Here is a 19,825-nt window from a genome sequence, read left to right on the forward strand (position 1 = left end):
CTTCAGTCTGGTCAACTGTAGACTACTAATAACAACCACAGCTCCAGGTAGCTTAGAAACACCTATGCGCTCTGATCACATGGGGGCCAGGGGAAACGTAGCATCATGTTTTTATAGCCCAAGCTACAGTATGTATTTATAGCCTAAAATAGGCCCATTTATTTGTATTCTGAGAAGATGTGAATGTGATCAAATTTGGTTTATATTCACACTTCAGGTGGCTAGGCTACCTCGGCCTTTTTAATCAATATTATTGACTTTAATTAATCAATTAACACAATAGTGGTGACATACTGTATGAGTATATTTTTAATTACAGATGCAAAGGCCTATACGATGCAACCCTGCATAGGCCCATATAAAACCGTTTTTTTACAGCTGATTTATTACTGTTGTACGCTGCAACTTGGGTCTGAAGTTGGCTGTCAGGAAAAACTCTGGGCCCCTGGAAAACAATTCCCTCCCCCCACCTCTGAAATCACCACACAATGTGGGGGGTGGGCGACTACATTTGACATGTTTTTGGGGATGGGCTTCCATTGTTTTATTTGGCTCAGTGCAGCCGGCAGCTAATGTGACATTTTCAGAATGTCACAGGCTGTTACTACAATTTCATGCAGGAACTTAATAAAGTTTCAAATATTAGGAAAATGTCTATAGATTTCAGCTGTTTAAAAAAACATTTCTCTGCTATTACCATTTATACTGTAAGAATGTTGGCTCACCGTGACAATTTTGTTCACACTGCCCCGCTCTAAGGGGGCAACTGTCTGGGGTAGTAGGCAAGACGTAGCAAGCACGCAAGTTTACATTTGAGTAATATGTGTAGCCAACGGTATTTTTACCAGAAGTGTAGTAAATGGGAAGAGGCTCTATGAGAACACTAGTAGGATTTTCTGAAGCCCCCCCACCTCACCCTGGCTTTACTCCTAGGACACTGAGGACGACATTGTTTTCTCCTCTTCTCAGACAATTTGCTTTGTGTGAAAACGAGAGAAAGAAAGCGCGAGATAGAAGAGTGGGTCTTGTACTGGTCCTGTGGTGCTAGACCTTTATGTGGGGAACCAGCCTTCGAGGCCCAACAAAGCCCAGAAGAGAAGATGGCCCGGCTATGTGTGTCTGTTTGCTCTGAGGATTCACTGGCCCTCTCCATTGTGTCCCCAGGATAACAACACACCCAATCATATGAAATGGAGGCAGCAGACGTCAAATAAAAATAAAGAAGAAGAGAAGGGGCCAAAACGCTAGCAACCAGCCAGCCTACCCCGTCAAAACACAGACTCACATTATGGGGTTCCATGTTCAGAGAAACCCCTGTTGATAAAAAGCAAAAATAGGGAGAAATGTACTAGCCGATGGGGGCCAGTTGTTTTAAAGGGTTGACGTTGGAGGTGCTGGGGGCGGTGGGCTGAGGGAGAGGGGAGACGGCCGGTGCTTTGTTTGAGACCCAGCCAGACCAGGGCTGTGTTCCAAATGTGTCCTAAATGCCACCCTATTACCTACATAGTGCACTACTTTTAACCAGAGATCTATGAGCCCTGGTCAAAAGTAGTGCACTACATAGGGGAATAGGGTGCCATTTGGGACTGAACCCAAGGCTGCTGGAGGGAGTCAGTCAGCCCAAGCAGGACACGTATTAACACTCCGGACGGACAGACAGACGGCTCCCTGGGGAAGGCTGATTATAGCGGAGGCTGAGTGGGTCGCACTTTAACACCTAAAAACTCAATAGTCATTTGCTTGGCTAGCAGACGGAAACAAGACAGGCTGCCTAGAGTTTCCTACTGGGGCTTCACTATATACGTTCATATCTGCACAAAACCCAGATGAAGGCTCCACATTGGCTTTAACAGTAAAGAAGTATTTTTATCAACTTCCACTGTCCCTCGGGAGTTACTGAATTTCCTCTTCACTTTCACGGGGCAATTTAGGTTCATTTTAAAGTGATACAAAACGTACGTCACCATCAATCCTGCCTGACTGAGTAACAACAAGGAAAAGTGAACCATTGCCTCAGACTCAGGGTTAGCCCTTCCTTTTCAGTCTGTGCTGCCCAATACATTTGGCGGATTGTCTGGGAGCCCTCCGAGCAAGCTAAACTCCATCGAGATAGAAACGGAGGAAGTCATTCAAAACGCACAGCAGCACCCTGGCAAACTCTCGAACCTCAAACCGAAATTGGTTTGTGTTCCTATATCGTAGGCAGATGATAGACACGCGTTATTTAGGGACAAGCCAGTATAAACAGCATGGACACTCCTCCCAGTGCTGAGAGTGTCCCACTGTGATTTATTTCTATGGTAGTAGGAGCCAAGATATCCTGGTCCCAGATCTGTTTGTGCTGTCTTGCCAACTGCTATGGTCTTTAACATATTGTCATGCCAAACATGACAACGACCATAGTAGTTGGCTATACAGCATAAACAGATCTGGGACCAGTCTAGAGCCAAGGTACTGAAGGTGGCTATACTCCCAGTTAATGTGGTTTGGCTTGGGATACTGTACATGTGTCATAAAAGGTGAGGTGACTTGGCTGCCTCTCAGAGGTAGGTGACACAAACGTTATCCTGTCCAGTACCTGGTGTACCTGTCTGGTAACAGGAGGGGTCTGTGACCAGGCCTTCTCTGCTGACCTTGTGGTTTATTTGTTTAGAGCCCAGAGAGATAAGTTTCTATTAAATGGCATTTTACATACCCAGCCCTTAACAATCCCCCTCCACACTAACCATTAACCATACATACATCCTAAAATGGCACCCTACACCCTTATATAGTGCACTGCTTTTTACCAGGGCTCATAGGGCTCTAGTCAAAGTAGCACACCATAGAGGGAATAGGGTGCCATTTGTGATATACCCCAACTCTAGAATTGGAGGGCAGGTTCGTTGAGCTCTAGCGTCTGTGCGGTGTTATCTGATTGGGGGACTTAATGGCTAACTGTTCTGCGTTGCAGACTGTTCTATGGGTCACTGGCAGAAACTGGAGCAGAAAGCCACCATGTTCAGAAACACAGAGTGAATAGTCATGAGCATCCTATAGATAGACACAGACGCACAAGAGCAGGTGGGGAGATAAGAATGAGGAATCTGGAGCGGAACTTGTTGTAAATACTGTACCTCATGACAAGAAAGTCATGGGCGCTTACTAGACCTATGTCTCACTCCAGCTGGGTATTTGGATGAATAACAGATGGATGAAATGTGATCAGATCAGTTACAACAGGAACTTTCTAGCTAGATTAAACGGACACTCGTCCTCATGAATGGAACGTGATCAGCTCTAACAGTACAGTACATGCATGGCCTTGTGCTTTTGTTGTTGTTGTTCCAAGGAGTACTTCCCATGGAAGATGTCAGCACTATTAAATATTGGTGCTGAAATCCCCTCATTTTACTTTAATGTGATCCCAGTAGCAGATTTCAGTTAGAAACACAACTTCAAATGACCTCTCATCTGGTTTGTGGTCTCGTTTAACCACTCTCTCTCTCTCAATAGGTAGCTCTCTGTGTCTCCCTGGGAGAATCTCAATTGTCGTCCGTCCTCTCCTTGCCTCTTTTTGAGAAAGGTCATCGAGGAGAGGAAAGGTTTCATTGCATGAAATGAGACTCCTCCACTCACGTGTCACCAGGCAACTGACGTTTACAGGGATGAAATCCCATAATAACGTTGTGAATTGATCAAAACGAATGTCGCTAGTTGTGCAATACATTTTACAGATACAATGATAAGTAGCGTATTGTTTTTAAATGTGTGTGAACAACAACTTATTCAAAGGTGGGCTGGCGGATTTGAAAACACTTCTGAAGTGCGAGGATACTCTCGTGCATCCTCTGCCGAAGTAGGTAATTAAGGAGGGGAGAAGACTCCTATGTTTGCCTACTAACGAATTGACACTCTCTTCGACCACTTATCGGTTTCCGGGGCACAGAGGAGTCGAGGAGAAGACAGATATTTTGCCCAATTCAGAATCTCCCCCTCCATTCTCTCTCCCTGCTTCGTTCGCTCTTTCGCTCTACCAGGAAATGAAAGTGAACAGTTTGAGGACAAGGTTTCTCTTTCCTGTTGATTGGTTTCCATGTGTGTTGTAAAGGGAGGGGTATAGCGTAGCTGGGGGGAGTCGAGGCGCGGTTGCCAGGGTCAGATAAGATAATCCATATTTAAGCAACACTCCCCCTCCCTCCTCTGTCCTTGTTTGTCACTGTCATCGGACCTTCAGACCCAATATGTTTACATTTAATTAAACAAAGCACACAAACTTTACATCACTTCCAATAGCTATCAATAGCACAGCTGAATTGATTACCCTCAGCTCTGAAAAACAAGAGGAAGCATTAAACAGGAGCTTCATCTTCCCCCTCTGAAACTCATTACAGGCCAGAATGACTGATATGATTTTAAAGCTATGTCCACACGCCTACCTGGAATGGCAGCAGAGACCTCTGGTCATTAATCTAGATTAGATTGTCAGCCGTCAGTGGACAACTGACTATAATGTCGCTCATAGAGCTAATGGAGGATAGAAAGGGTATTGTTATCTGACAAAAACCGTATTACCTAGCTCAGGGCTCTCCAACCCTGTTCCTGGAGAACTACCGTCCTGTAGGTTTTCACTCCAACACTAATCTAGCGCACCTGATTGTAATAATTAGCTGGTTGAGAAGCTGAATCAGGTTAGTTACGACTGGGGTTGGAGTGAAAACCTACAGGAGAGTAGCTCTCCACGAACAGGGTTGTAGAGCCTTGACCTAGCTAGTTACCTGCCCCTTCAATGAATGGGGTTGTTTTAATGTTTAGCTTTGAATTGATACTTAACTCTGCTGAGGTACAGTGATTTTTTTAATCAAGCAAGTTGTGGAAAATATATCATATAAATCTTTCAGTTATAGAAGTGGAATGCCCTGGGGTTATTGCATACTATGTTATATTGCAAGTCAAGGATTGTGTCATCCAATGGCCTTCACCAGATTGTTCAATGATGTTGATGATTATTATTTCTATTTTATCTCTGTGCGTCAATAACAGTGACTTGAAACTCTTGCTGAATTAAGGATCATATATTGGTCTTTGGAGAGGAGAGAAAGCGAGAGCCTCATTATCCAATCTCATTTTTAATCATATTGCCAGTGAGACATATTTTTCAAATATATTTTTTCAATTGATTGGACACATTCTTGTGGGATTGTCCAAAAATATGCATTGGAATTGGTTTGGGTTAATAACTGAACTGGTGACGGGCAAGGGTATCGTTCCTGTACTGTAATCGAGTGAAGAATGGAGTAATACATCTGTAATAGGATTTGTCCCAAATGGCTCCCTGATCCTAGTTGGGCTCCTGAGTGGCGCAGCGGTCTAAGGCACTGCATCTCAGTACTAGAGGCGTCACTACAGACACCTTGGTTCGAATCCAGGCTTTATCACAACCGGCTGTGATTGGGAGTCCCATAGGGCGGCGCGCAATTGACCCAACGTCGTCCGAGTTTGGCCGGTATAGGCCGTCATTGTAAATAAGAATTAGTTCTTAACTGACTTGCCTTGTTGAAATTAAATTTTAAAAATCCCTATATAGTACTTTTGACCCATTGACCCCAACTCTGACTATGTATGCATCCCAGGTAAGGGACCATTTGGAATGTATACATAGTCAGAGTTGGGGTCAATGGGAAATGTTTGGTTTCCTCTCCTTCCCAATAGATCATGGGTTTTGTCAGCCCTTTACGAAGGTGAAGAGTACCCTACCACCCTACCAAGCTCTATTGATAATATAACCACACCGATGTAGTGTTTACCTCAATCGTTCTCTATTTGAGAGCTGCTTTCTCTCTCTTTATTTGAGAGATTCTCTCATCTCATTGGAAACACCTGTCTGCTTTCACCTTGCGCTCCTATGTCTCAACCAGTTTGATGCTCTCAGTCGCACACGCACACACACACACACACTCGGTCACACTCGTTTGATGCTTTCAGTCAGTCAGTCCCGTCAGTAATGTACGGTAATATATTCCACTGACATTCTGCTGCATTATTGCCTCCAGATATTGTCTCATGTAGTGACATAGCGTTTGAATATTAAACGTGTCTCTTTGCCACGGGGTGTTAATACAGAATAACGTTCCCTACTGTCAGTTAAACTGCAGGCATGCTTTCATTGGTTAAGGTCAAGTTTCTGTCTGTTTGTGTTAGGAATGTGTCCAGCTGCACTCTGACTGCAAAGTCAGAAGTGTAGAGGAAAGGAGACTTGTTGGTTGGAAGCCTGTTCAGTGCATCATCCCTGTAATGCACTTTCAAGCTACAAGAGCTACTATTGTATCATTGCAGCGACTTCACATCCTTCCTTTTTCTACAACCTATGCTGTACTTGTTGTAGCTGAGGTTGTTTCCAGTAGTTGTGCCTCTTTGGTGTTCAGGCGACCCAGCATGTACAAATATTTTCCTCCCACCGAATTCAAAGCCAAAGGATCATATCAATGTGTCAATCAAATATAATGAGAACTGCTTTTTTCAGAGTGCCTTGTTAACAGTCTTAACGATAATGTTGTTAGCTGACACCCTGTAGCTTCCTGAAGTACTAGTATGTTGCTGGTGATGTGCTGCCGTTCATAGTTTTACTGTGTAACATTTTAGTATCTGTGTGATGATCGATTATTGTGATGCCAGGGAGAATTCAATTAAGCAGTGGTGGGAAAAGTATCCAATTGTCATACTTTAGTAAAATTAAAGATGCCTTCATAGAAAATGACTTAAGTGAAAGTCACGCAGAAAAATACCACTTGAGTAAAAGTCTAAAAGTATTTGGTTTTAAATATATTTAAGTATCAAAAGTAAAAGTATAAATAATTCAAATAGCTTATAATAAGAAAATCAGACGAAGCATTTGTGTTTAGTGAGTCCTCCAGATCAGAGGCAGTAGGGATGACCAGGGATGTTCTGTTGATAAGTGAGTGAATTGGACCACTTTCCTGTTCTGCTAAGAATTGAAAATGTAGTGGAGTAAAAAGTACATTATTTTCTTTAGGAATGTTGTGAAGTAAAAGTAGTCAAAAATATAAATAGTAAAGTACAGACAAAAAACGACTTAAGTAGTACTTTAAAGTATTTTTACGTAAGTACTTTACACCACTGCAATTAAGTATCATCTCATTTAATTTATCTTATCTCTCCCTACAGCTTGCACCAAGCCCAGTGTGAGTTAGGGGCCACCAGTCAGAGAGAGCAAGGGGCCTCATATCTCAGCTCTCCATCCCAGACCCTCCAGACCAAGCCCCTTCAGTCCAGGGAAGCCCCCTCTGTTCTGGTCAGTCCCCCCCACCAGCAGCCCCTCCTGGCTCAGCTCCAGAGAATGGCCTCAGAGCACCAGAACACCCAGGCCCAGCTACAACACTCCCAAGAGGCAGCGAGGGAGGCCAACGAGAAAGTACAGAAGTGAGTAGCTAACTAGAGTACAACTCTGGTTTTACAGACCCCTCAGTAATGACTAGCCCATGAAAAACTGCTACTAAATCAAATGTACTTTCTCGACATCTGAAAATGAAGGTCAAATCCACCACCGCCAATTTAGTTTCACTTAATATAGATATGTTTTTTTAACCCCCGCCATGTTGCCCCATGACAAGAATTTGGTAAACGCATGCTTCTCCCTAGCCCCTGCAACAGATTCCCCACCCTTCCGATCCCCAAATCCTTCTCGCCCCCCCATGACTCTTGCTGCACCCTACCCCCATCCTCTTGACTTGTGCTAGGGGTGTCCATGCTGAAGGATAGTTGGTTACTAGTTGTCTGGGAGGCCTTCTCTTCTCAGTCCCAGCCTGATCTCTGCTGCTCCTGCATCCTCCCACAGTCACACTGGGGCCACCCGCTCCCCGCTAAACAAACAGCAGTCGCCCTGCTCATCTATTTGCCTGGTGAATTAACAGGGGGGATGGTGATGGGGGGGTGACAGTTCTCAGCACTGGGAAAGCTGAAAGGCTTCCCCCCCACACCCCTCAGATTGGGAGGGAGAAAAGAGGGGATTCTGGTTGGTATTGTGTTTAAACGATCCTCACTGGAGGGCCTCCATTATGCTTGGAAGATCACACAGTGTCTTCTACAACCTTCACTCTAAATGTAAAAACTAACGCACACTTCCCGTTTGAAGGCAACATTTTCAGTCCACTGGCTCAACTGCTCTTGCAGTGTGCAGACTGGGAATAGTTTGGAAAACTGCAGCTAGCAATTACTTTGCGTGCACTGAACTGGTACTGTTACTGATGTTCTGCACTTTTATGGATTTTTTTTTGACTACTGGTTCCTAGTGTAGGCCAACAAGGTAGTGTTAACAATTTCAGAGCATGGCCTGGGACTGGGACATCTTTCAGTCAGATCCTTTCCCAGAAAGAGGCCTGTCAGGGGGGTTAGATGTGTCAAGGTGTGGAGGGTGGGTAGAGACTGCGGCCCAGGCCAAGGATGAGCAGCAGCAGCATCAGAAGACAGTCACACTCGACCGTTAACTGACCCCCAGATGGATGGCTCTGGTCCTGCTGGGATGCATCCCAGATGGCACCCTATTCTCTATAGTGCACTAGGGCTCAAGTCAAAAGAAGCTCATTATATAGGGAAATAGGGCACCATTTGGGTTGTGGTGGTGTGGGAGTCAGTGGGAAGCAGCGCTGACGAGGGCCCCGTCGCACGGCTGTGAGAAGAATGCACGAGGAGCCGAGTTACCTCGCTCTCTCCCCCCTCACCCCTCATCACCCCCTAGAGGACACGGCTTGCCAGAGGAAACGGAGAGGCGGCCCAGAATGTGGCACCTGAGTGCCGGGGGCTGACTGTCCTGCAGCTCCATTGATGGAGGGGCTGAGCAGAATGTCTAATGACCTATCCGAAGCTGCCTGCTGAATCAAAATTGGCCATGGAGGAGACGAAAGGACACAAAGACCCTTTTCATCAAGAGGTGGTGGTCCTCGCCCACTAGTTACGGGCACGCTACTTACTGCTGTCTTTCTCTCATCATCATCATCATCATATCTCAGAGCCTTTGCTGCTCTACAGTGCATTCGGAAAGTAGGAGCCTTTTTTTAACGTTACAGCCTTATTCTAAAATGATTTTTTATTTATTTTTAAATGTCCTCATCAATCTACACACAATACCCCATAATGACAAAGCGAAAACAGGTTTTTAGATGTTTTTGCAAGTGTATAAAAATAGCATCAAATTGATCAGAAATACAGTGTAGACATTGTTAATGTAGTAAATGACTATTGTAGCTGGAAACGGCAGATTTTTTATGGAATATCTACATAGGCTTACAGAGGCCCATTATCAGCAACCCTCACTCCTGTGTTCCAATGGCACATTGTGTTAGCTAATCCAAGGCTAATTTATCATTAGAAATCCTTTTGCAATGTTAGCACAGCTGAAAACTGTTGTCCTGATTAAAGAAGCAATAAAAATGGCCTTCTTTAGACTAGTTGAGTATCTGGAGCATCAGCATTTGTGGGTTCAATTACAGACTCAAAATGGCCAGAAACAAAGCCCTTTCTTCTGAAACTCATCAGTCTATTCTTGTCTAGGACTTGTGAGGCGTCTGTTTCTCAAACTAGACACTCTAATGTACTTGTCCTCTTGCTCAGTTGTGCACCGGGGCCTCCCACTCCTCTTTCTATTCTGGTTAGAGCCAGTTTGTGCTGTTCTGTGAAGGGAGTAGTACACAGCGTTGTACGAGATCTTTTGTTTCTTGGCAATTTCTCTGATGGAATAGCCTTCATTTCACAGAACAAGAATAGACTGATGAGTTTCAGAAGAAAGGGCTTTGTTTCTGGCCATTTTGAGCCTGTAATCGAACCCACAAATGCTAATGCTCCAGATACTCAACTCGTCTATGTGACCCCAAACTTCAGTTGGTGTTATGTAACTTTCTTATGAGTCATCGTTGTAACTGTTGAACATTGCATTTTCGATGCCATGTGTAACTGTATTAATTATTGATTATATACTGTATATGTACTGTTTAAACACTTTCTGAGCTTTAAAACCTTGATAAATACGAACAAGTGCACCATCCATCCAGTACAATGCACACTCTACTGAAACACTGGTAGCTTATAGTTTACTGCTCTATTGCAAGAAGAGTCTGATTTGGCGTTGTTTAGAATGAATGCGAAGAGCTGCGTGTTTACTCCATCTTATTCCAGCTATAATTGTTGGTTTTGTGACACTGAATTCTTAATCAGGATTTATGTTTTCTCTGGCTGCTCCCCGGCGTGTGTGTTTGGGTTTACTGGCCACCCTTGGTAAACAGTGTTGTTCCAAATCCCCACCAGTACACCTTGGACAGAGACACACACTAGCTGGAACTGTCTAAACGTGACAGAGAGGCTAATGCATATATTTAAAAATGCAACGAGGGGCTGCACCATTTACACACAAGGGGGACAAGGTGTGTGTGTGTGTGTGTATGTTTGTGTGTGTTTGAGGGGGGAGGGGGGGGATTTCTTGCCTCGTGTTCATGTTAACTAGTTAGGTGGGCCGTGTTTGCCTGTGTGTATCAGTGAGTGTTGGCCTGTGTGCGTGGCCTGTACATTCAGTGGCTGGAGTGTTTGCATGGCCTTTGTGACTTGGACCTTTCTTAAACATTAGCAATCCTCTTGGCCTTATTTTCTCTCCCCGTTGCTAATATGTTGATCTCTCCTCCACAGCAAGCTGATGTTACACACAGCGCTAGCCGCCGTGTCATCCTCACCACGCATAAATAAACACAGGTTTGCGGTGGCGATGACTCGCCATGTTGAGGAAAACAGATGGAGAATAACTTCCGGACAGACAATACCTGGGTCAGACCACTCCCAGATGCTGCCTGATTACCAGCCAGTCGGTAGAAACCCTTGGCAAAGCAGATTGGCAGGTCACAGCTTAGACAGTCTCGCAGGCAGCGCAATTCTCTGGTTGCGTCCCAATAATCTCTCCATCCTGCTGAAGTGTGGCCTCGTTCACTACCCCCCACAAATTTAGTGTTTGTATGTATACCAGTCATTTCTTTTCAAATCCATGAAGGGAAGTGAACCAGTGCACACTTTGGGGGAAAGGAGAGATCATTTTGACGCACCCTCAGGCTCTTATCAGATCATTACAACTGAGCTGCTGAGGGAAAACAACTAGTGCACCGTGCATCAAAGATGAGAAGACCGCACTCCCTCAAAAATATCAGCGATGGGTCTTTCTTCCTTGTCCCTCCTTGTGTAAAGGGGTTTGTTATTTCAGGGTGTGTGCGTGCGTGGCACATGCACAGTATCAGGAATTTAAGAATAATTCATCAACATCCACTCCCCCACCTTACAAGTCAAGGTTACATTTAAAAGGTAACTTTGATATAATATGTGATTTTTGTTACGGTATATATGAAAAATCTAAGTGAAAATTATTTTTTTTGCAACTATTACAATACAGGAGCAGTGTAGCCTTTCCACTTGTGTCAAGTTTATTATTTCCGTATCAGTGATGTCACGGGGAGGACGGGGATAAGATTTTCATGGAAAGCGCTTCAAATCCTCACTCTATAACGAAAAGCCTGCTCTATGCTGGGGTTCAGTCCCGGCTTTCTATTCTAATTTCATTCACAGTTGGAGATTTTCCCTGTCTAAGTGCTCCCAAAGTTTTGAATTCTATGGAAGAAGAATGTTTGCACTTGGAAGAAAACTTCCATTGCTTCATCAATTATTAAAAGAACATTTCTTTTCACATTTTGTTCACTCGTCACGATGTGCTTGTGTCCTTCATGATTGAAGGGCAATTTTTGCTACATGTAATCTAGTTAATTTCCTCCTATTTAGCACCATGCTCTTCACCTGTCCATGGTGCTCCTGAAGATACCATTTAATTTGGCTTTATCTAATTCCCTTTAGTGATATTATAACCATGGAATTCAACTCAGCCAAAAAAGAAACATCCCTTTTTCAGGACCCTGTCTTTCGAAGATAATTCGTGAAAATCCAAGTAACTTCATAGATCTTCATTGTAAAGGGTTTAAACACTGTTTCCCAGGCTTGTTCAATGACCCATAAACAATTAATGAACATGCACCTGTGGAACAGTCATTAAGACACTTAACAGCTTACAGACGGTAGGCAATTAAGGTCACAGTTATGAAAACTTAGTAGAAAGTTCTCTTTAGTGTCCTGACTCTAAAAAACACAAAAAGAAAGATGCCCAGGGTCCCTGCTCATCTGTGTGAATGTGCCTTAGGCATGCTGCAAGGAGGCATGAGGACTGCAGATGTGGCCAGGGCAATAAATTGCAATGTCCTTACTGTGAGACACCTAAGACAGCGTTACAGTGAGACAGGACGGACAGCTGATCGTCCTCGCAGTGGCTGTTCTGCAACGTGTAACAACACCTGCACAGGATCGGTACATCTGAACATCACACCTGTGGGACAGGTACAGGATGGCAACAACAACTGCCTGAGTTACACCAGGAACGCACAATCCCTCCATCAGTGCTCAGACGGTCCGCAGGGCTTGTAGGCCTGCATACTTCCGGCGCCGACAGAGATGGCCGCCTCGCTTCGCGTTCCTAGGAAACTATGCAGTTTTTTGTTTTTTTACGTGTTATTTCTTACACTAGTACCCCAGGTCATCTTAGGTTTCTTTACATACAGCCGACAAGAACTACTGAATATAAGATCAGCGTCAACTCACCATCAGTACGACCAAGAATATGTTTTTCGCGATGCGGATCCTGAGTTCTGCCTTACAACCAGTGTAACCGAGTGGATCACATGCAGCGACCAAAAAAAAAAAAAACGACTCAGAAAAAGAGGGAAACGAAGCGGTCTTCTGGTCAGACTCCGGAGACGGGCACATCGTGCACCACTCCCCAGCATTCTTCTTGCCAATGTCCAGTCTCTTGACAACAAGGTTGATGAAATCCGAGCAAGGGTAGCATTCCAGAGGGACATCAGAGACTGTAACGTTCTCTGCTTCACGGAAACATGGCTCACTGGAGAGACGCAATCCGAAGCGGTGCAGCCAGCGGGTTTCTCCACGCATCGCGCGGACAGAAACAAACATCTCTCTGGTAAGAAGACGGGCGGGGGCGTATGCCTTATGGCCAACGTGACATGGTGTGATGAAGGAAACATACAGGAACTCAAATCCTTCTGTTCACCTGATTTAGAATTCCTCACAATCAAATGTAGACCGCATTATCTACCAAGAGAATTCTCTTCGATTATAATCACAGCTGTATATATCCCCCCCCAAGCAGACACATCGATGGCTCTGAACGAACTTTATTTAACTCTCTGCAAACTGGAAACGATTTATCCGGAGGCTGCATTCATTGTAGCTGGGGATTTTAACAAGGCTAATCTGAAAACAAGACTCCCTAAATTTTATCAGCATATTGATTGCGCAACCAGGGGTGGAAAGACCCTGGATCATTGTTACTCTAACTTCCGCGACGCATATAAGGCCCTGCCCCGCCCCCTTTCGGAAAAGCTGACCACGACTCCATTTTGTTGATCCCTGCCTACAGACAGAAACTAAAACAAGAAGCTCCCACGCTGAGGTCTGTCCAACGCTGGTCCGACCAAGCTGACTCCACACTCCAAGACTGCTTCCATCACGTGGACTGGGAGATGTTTCGTATTGCGTCAGACAACAACATTGACGAATACGCTGATACGGTGTGCGAGTTCATTAGAACGTGCGTTGAAGATGTCGTTCCCATAGCAACGATTAAAACATTCCCTAACCAGAAACCATGGATTGATGGCAGCATTCGTGTGGAACTGAAGGCACGAACCACTGCTTTTAATCAGGGCAAGGTGTCTGGTAACATGACTGAATACAAACAGTGCAGCTATTCCCTCCGCAAGGCTATCAAACAAGCTAAGCGCCAGTACAGAGACAAAGTAGAATCTCAATTCAACGGCTCAGACACAAGAGGTATGTGGCAGGGTCTACAGTCAATCACGGACTACAGGAAGAAACCCAGCCCAGTCACGGACCAGGATGTCTTGCTCCCAGGCAGACTAAATAACTTTTTTGCCCGCTTTGAGGACAATACAGTGCCACTGACACGGCCTGCAACGGAATCATGCGGTCTCTCCTTCACTGCAGCCGAAGTGAGTAAGACATTTAAACGTGTTAACCCTCGCAAGGCTGCAGGCCCAGACGGCATCCCCAGCCGCGCCCTCAGAGCATGCGCAGACCAGCTGGCCGGTGTGTTTACGGACATATTCAACCAATCCCTATACCAGTCTGCTGTTCCCACATGCTTCAAGAGGGCCACCATTGTTCCTGTTCCCAAGAAAGCTAAGGTAACTGAGCTAAACGACTACCGCCCCGTAGCACTCACATCTGTCATCATGAAGTGCTTTGAGAGACTAGTCAAGGACCATATCACCTCCACCCTACCTGACACCCTTGACCCACTCCAATTTGCTTACCGCCCAAATAGGTCCACAGACGATGCAATCTCAACCACACTGCACACTGCCCTAACCCATCTGGACAAGAGGAATACCTATGTGAGAATGCTGTTCATCGACTACAGCTCGGCATTCAACACCATAGTACCCTCCAAGCTCGTCATCAAGCTCGAGACCCTGGGTCTCGACCCCGCCCTGTGCAACTGGGTACTGGACTTCCTGACGGGCCGCCCCCAGGTGGTGAGGGTAGGCAACAACATCTCCTCCCCGCTGATCCTCAACACTGGGGCCCCACAAGGGTGCGTTCTGAGCCCCCTCCTGTACTCCCTGTTCACCCACGACTGCGTGGCCATGCACGCCTCCAACTCAATCATCAAGTTTGCGGACGACACAACAGTGGTAGGCTTGATTACCAACAACGACGAGACGGCCTACAGGGAGGAGGTGAGGGCCCTCGGAGTGTGGTGTCAGGAAAATAACCTCACACTCAACGTCAACAAAACTAAGGAGATGATTGTGGACTTCAGGAAACAGCAGAGGGAACACCCCCATCCACATCGATGGAACAGTAGTGGAGAGGGTAACAAGTTTTAAGTTCCTCGGCATACACATCACAGACAAACTGAATTGGTCCACTCACACAGACAGCATCGTGAGGAAGGCGCAGCAGCGCCTCTTCAACCTCAGGAGGCTGAAGAAATTCGGCTTGTCACCAAAAGCACTCACAAACTTCTACAGATGCACAATCGAGAGCATCCTGGCGGGCTGTATCACCGCCTGGTATGGCAACTGCACCGCCCTCAACCGTAAGGCTCTCCAGAGGGTAGTGAGGTCTGCACAACGCATCACCGGGGGCAAACTACCTGCCCTCCAGGACACCTACACCACCCGATGCTACAGGAAGGCCATAAAGATCATCAAGGACATCAACCACCCGAGCCACTGCCTGTTCACCCCGCTGTCATCCAGAAGGCGAGGTCAGTACAGGTGCATCAAAGCTGGGACCGAGAGACTGAAAAACAGCTTCTATCTCAAGGCCATCAGACTGTTAAACAGCCACCACTAACATTGAGTGGCTACTGCCAACACACTGTCAATGACACTGACTCTACTCCAGCCACTTTAATCATGGGAATTGATGGGAAATTATGTAAATATATCACTAGCCACTTTAAACAATGCTACCTTATATAATGTTACTTACCCTACATTGTTCATCTCATATGCATACGTTGATACTGTACTCTATATCATCGACTGCATCCTTATGTAATACATGTATCACTAGCCACTTTAACTATGCCACTTGGTTTACATACTTATCTCATATGTATATACTGTACTCGATATCATCTACTGTATCTTGCCTATGCTGCTCTGTACCATCACTCATTCATATATCCTTATGTACATATTCTTTATCCCCTTACACTGTGTATAAGACAGTAGTTTTTTTTTTTTGGAATTGTTAGTTAGATTACTTGCTCGTTATTACTGCATTGTCGGAACTAGAAGCACAAGCATTTCGCTACACTCGCATTAACATCTGCTAACCATGTGTATGTGACAAATAAAATTTGATTTGATTTGATTTGATTTGATTTGTTGTAAGGCAGGTCCTCACCAGACATCACCTGCAACAACGTGGGCACACAAGCCCTCAGTCCAGCACAATCCCACCGTCGCTGGACCAGACAGGACTGGCAAAAAGTGCTCTTCACTGACGAGTCGTGGTTTTGTCTCACCAGGGGTGATGGTCGGATTCGTGTTTATCGTCGAAGGAATGAGCATTACACCGAGGCCTGTACTCTGAAGCGGGATCGATTTGGAGGTGGAGGGTCCGTCATGGTCTGGGGCGGTGTGTCACAGCATCATCGGACTGATCTTGTTGTCATTGCAGGCAATCTCAACTCTGTGCGTTACAGGGAAGACATCCTCCTCCCTCATGTGGTACCCTTCCTGCAGGCTCATCCTGACATGACCCTCCAGCATGACAATGGAACCAGCCATACTGCTTGTTCTGTGCATGATTTCCTGCAAGACAGGAATGCCATGGCCAGCGAAAAGCCCGGATCTCAATCCCATTGAGCACGTCTGGGACCTGTTGGATCGGAGGGTGAGGGCTAGGGCCATTCCCCCCAGAAATGTCTGGGAACTTGCAGGTGCCTTGGTGGAAGAGTAGGGTAACATCTCACAGCAAGAACTAGCAAATCTGGTACAGTCCATGAGGAGGAGATGCAAGCAGTACTTAACGCAGCTGGTGGCCACACCAGATACTGACTGTTACTTTTGATTTTGACCCCCCCTTTGTTCAGGGACACATTATTCAATTTCTGTTAGTCACATGTCTGTGGAACTTGTTAAATTTATGTCTCAGTTGTTGAATCTTGTTATGTTCATACAAATATTTACACATGATAAATTTGCTGAAAATCAACGCAGTTGACAGTGAGAGGACGTTTCTTTTTTTGCTGAGTTTATATTATCATTGAACAAGATAAAAACCTCTCAAGTCCTGTGAAATGTTCCTATTTGAAAATACACAAAATATTCTTTAGTCAAAGCCAATTTCCCTACATCTTTGACCATAACATAATTCCAGTTGGATGCTTTTTAACCAAATAGCTAGGAATATTAATATTGACTCTTGTAAAAAGAAAAGAAAAGTACAACCCGCCAATAAACATGTGTAAAATCACATCCATATTTCAGTAGCAGATCCATAATAGTTTGGATAGGTTAAAATTAGAATGTGTGATGACTGCATGTTTTGGCCAGCTTCACATGTCTTGTTTCCAGAGAGCCAAAAAAGCAATGTGCTGTTTCATCCCTCTCTCACCCAGCCTCTCGCTCCAAAAGCATTCCTCTCCTGTCTCTCACCCGCCCATCAATTCACTGTGATTTTCATCCTGTCAGGGAATCATTTGCTTTTCTTTTCAGCCATAAGGACACCATTATTGTCCTGCCTCTCTGCCAGGAAAAACACTACATCAGAGAGAGAGAGAGAGAAAAGAGAATCAGTGTATTTCAATGATTTGTACAGTCGGTTTGGTCTGACTACCACTTAAAGAAGCATCTATATCCTACCCCCGGTCTGCCTTGTAACAAGTGTATCCTTGTGTTAGTTAGGGTGTGCTGGGAACCACTGCACCAGGAGAGGTGCATTCATTCCCCACACCCTCTCTTCATCTTTCTCTTCTCCTCTTCCTTACCCCATCTCCCTATTTTCCTCACCCTATCTCCCCATTATTACTCCCCCTCCTCCCTTCCCCTCTCCCCCTCTTCCTCCCCTGTCTCCCTCTCTTCCTCCCCATCCCTATATTTGGGGTTCCTCTACATGTCATTAAAGGTCATTAAAGAGCACTATATTAAACCCATGTATTATAATGAATGTTATTCTCTTTGTCACCGTGCAGGTTGGAGCGGCTGGTGGAGGTGCTGAGGAAGAAGGTGGGGACAGGCAGCGTCCGGACAGTCATCTGACTGAGACTACGTCGGGGGAAGCAACAGTGAGTCCACTCAGTTCCTGGCTCTGTCCTGAATGGCACCCTATTCGCTATAAAGTGCACTACTTTTGACCAGTGCCCTACATCCCTATAGGCCAAAAATAGTGAAGGCAATAGGGTGCCATTTGTGATGCAGCCCCTGTCTGCTCTGCCCGAACTGTAGCAGCCTGAGCGACTGTCCAGTCGAACGGCCACATCTGGTGTCCAGGCTGCCTCCCTGCCTGCCCAGACCCGGGCTGTTGTGTTTAACGCTGTGTAAACACACCCAAGCCTTAACTGGGCAAACAGTTGTAAGAAGTGCAGCACTCCAAAGCCTCATTCCAGGCTGGGCTCAAACTGAATCGTAAACTGTTTAACCACTTGGGTTGTTGGTTTGTTGCTGCCCACTCTCTTTTTCCCTCTTTCTTTCTTAAATTCTACATTTTACCTTACTAAAAATCATGTTACATTTGTTTTGTCATCAACTAAATTGTGTGTTGCTGTTTGTGTTGCTGCCTATCTCTGTTACAAGGGAGATGCCTATGTGCCTTACTTTTATTGATAAAATATGTATTCTCTTTGATATCCCAGATCAATACAGTGTCCTGACATATACAGTATTTCATTGAAAAGGTTAGTGCTGTATTGTAAAGGTTGCTGGTGCTGCCTGGATTCGGCGTCGATGCTGCCGCGGGCCAAATAACGTGATTTATATAGTCAACTCCATGATGCTCTCAAATCAAATCAGTCATGGCATTTGTGATTTGAAGAACATCACCTATCAACTTCCTGTATTCTTGCATCTGTTGTATTATAAAGTTAGTATTGCTGTGATAGTTTATGGACATTTTATGGTGTGAGTATTGTATGAAATAAAACATATAAACAACTGATAAAAATATGCTTCATCCTTTAATCTGGTAACTCAACACTATTTACTCTACTCAAAGACAAAAGGTGTGACATTATTAGTGGGCCACTAAAAATTTTGTTTTATTCTCTGGACTTTTTTTCTTCATTTTTATAAAGTACTTTCTCAACTCAGTCACGACCATTATATCCCTATGGATTGATATAAACTTCTATTTGAAGATAAACCTGTCTTTTTAACACTTCTGTGTATATAAGGTTCAGCTCTCAAAGTGTGCTAATTTAGAACAGGTCTTAAAGAGTAAAAAAAAATAAACCCGCTACCTCTGATATTCATTTTGTAAGATCCATATGACAAAACTCTCTAAATTACACAACTGTCGTATTTGTTCTCTCGCTGACTAAAGGTTTCATGAAGCAATATTAAGTTTTTAGAAGTATTCAAAGTAGGTCAAAGTATATAGAGAGGGGTATATTTTTGTAACTCCAGTAGTCCATGCATATCCATTTCATGGAACTTGAACTTCTTTCTAGGCTTTATATAATTACATTTTAAGCAGAGCTTTAAATCTCTTTTAATACATTTGTATTTTGTCCATAGCACTATTATTTTGGCTATTGTCATATCCTAATTGGCCAGAGTTTGACAAAGGCATTGCACACTAAAAACAAATGGTTCTATATAGTACCACATAAGGGTTGTTTTGCTTTTAACCATAGTGGATCCCTTTTTGGGGCTATATTGAACCATTTTTTGAAGGTCTATAAAGAACCATGATCATATGGTTCTAAAAGGAACCTGTATGGTGCTATAAAGAACACTTTCCTAAGGTTCTATAAAGAACCATTCAAAAAAGGTCATATATCGCACCAAAAAAAGGGTTCTGCTATGGTTATAACCCTTTTTGGGGCTATATTGCGCCCTTTTGTATGGTTCTTTATAGAACCTTTATGGAGAATGGTTCTATACAAAACATTTCTCAATCTCAAGGGTTATTTGTGGATCCTTTTGAAGAACCATACAGGGTTTGTTATTCTGGTCAGCCATATTATATTGTTAACATT

The 19,825-nt window shown here is 44.5% G+C and overlaps 1 protein-coding gene across 1 annotated transcript in view; it reads left to right on the plus strand.

Annotated features, from left to right (window-relative positions):
- The window catches only part of mipol1 (mirror-image polydactyly 1), a 78,930-nt gene extending 60,147 nt beyond the window's left edge, over nt 1–18,783 (plus strand). The window contains 2 exon segments of the mRNA XM_024437047.2: nt 7,165–7,419; nt 17,822–18,783. Coding sequence (XP_024292815.2) covers nt 7,165–7,419; nt 17,822–17,888 — 322 coding nt within the window. The 3' untranslated portion in view covers nt 17,889–18,783.
- The last annotated feature ends 1,042 nt before the right edge of the window (nt 18,784–19,825 follow it).

This window comes from Oncorhynchus tshawytscha, linkage group LG11, assembly GCF_018296145.1.
Source record: "Oncorhynchus tshawytscha isolate Ot180627B linkage group LG11, Otsh_v2.0, whole genome shotgun sequence".
In the NCBI taxonomy this organism is placed as follows: domain Eukaryota; kingdom Metazoa; phylum Chordata; class Actinopteri; order Salmoniformes; family Salmonidae; genus Oncorhynchus; species Oncorhynchus tshawytscha.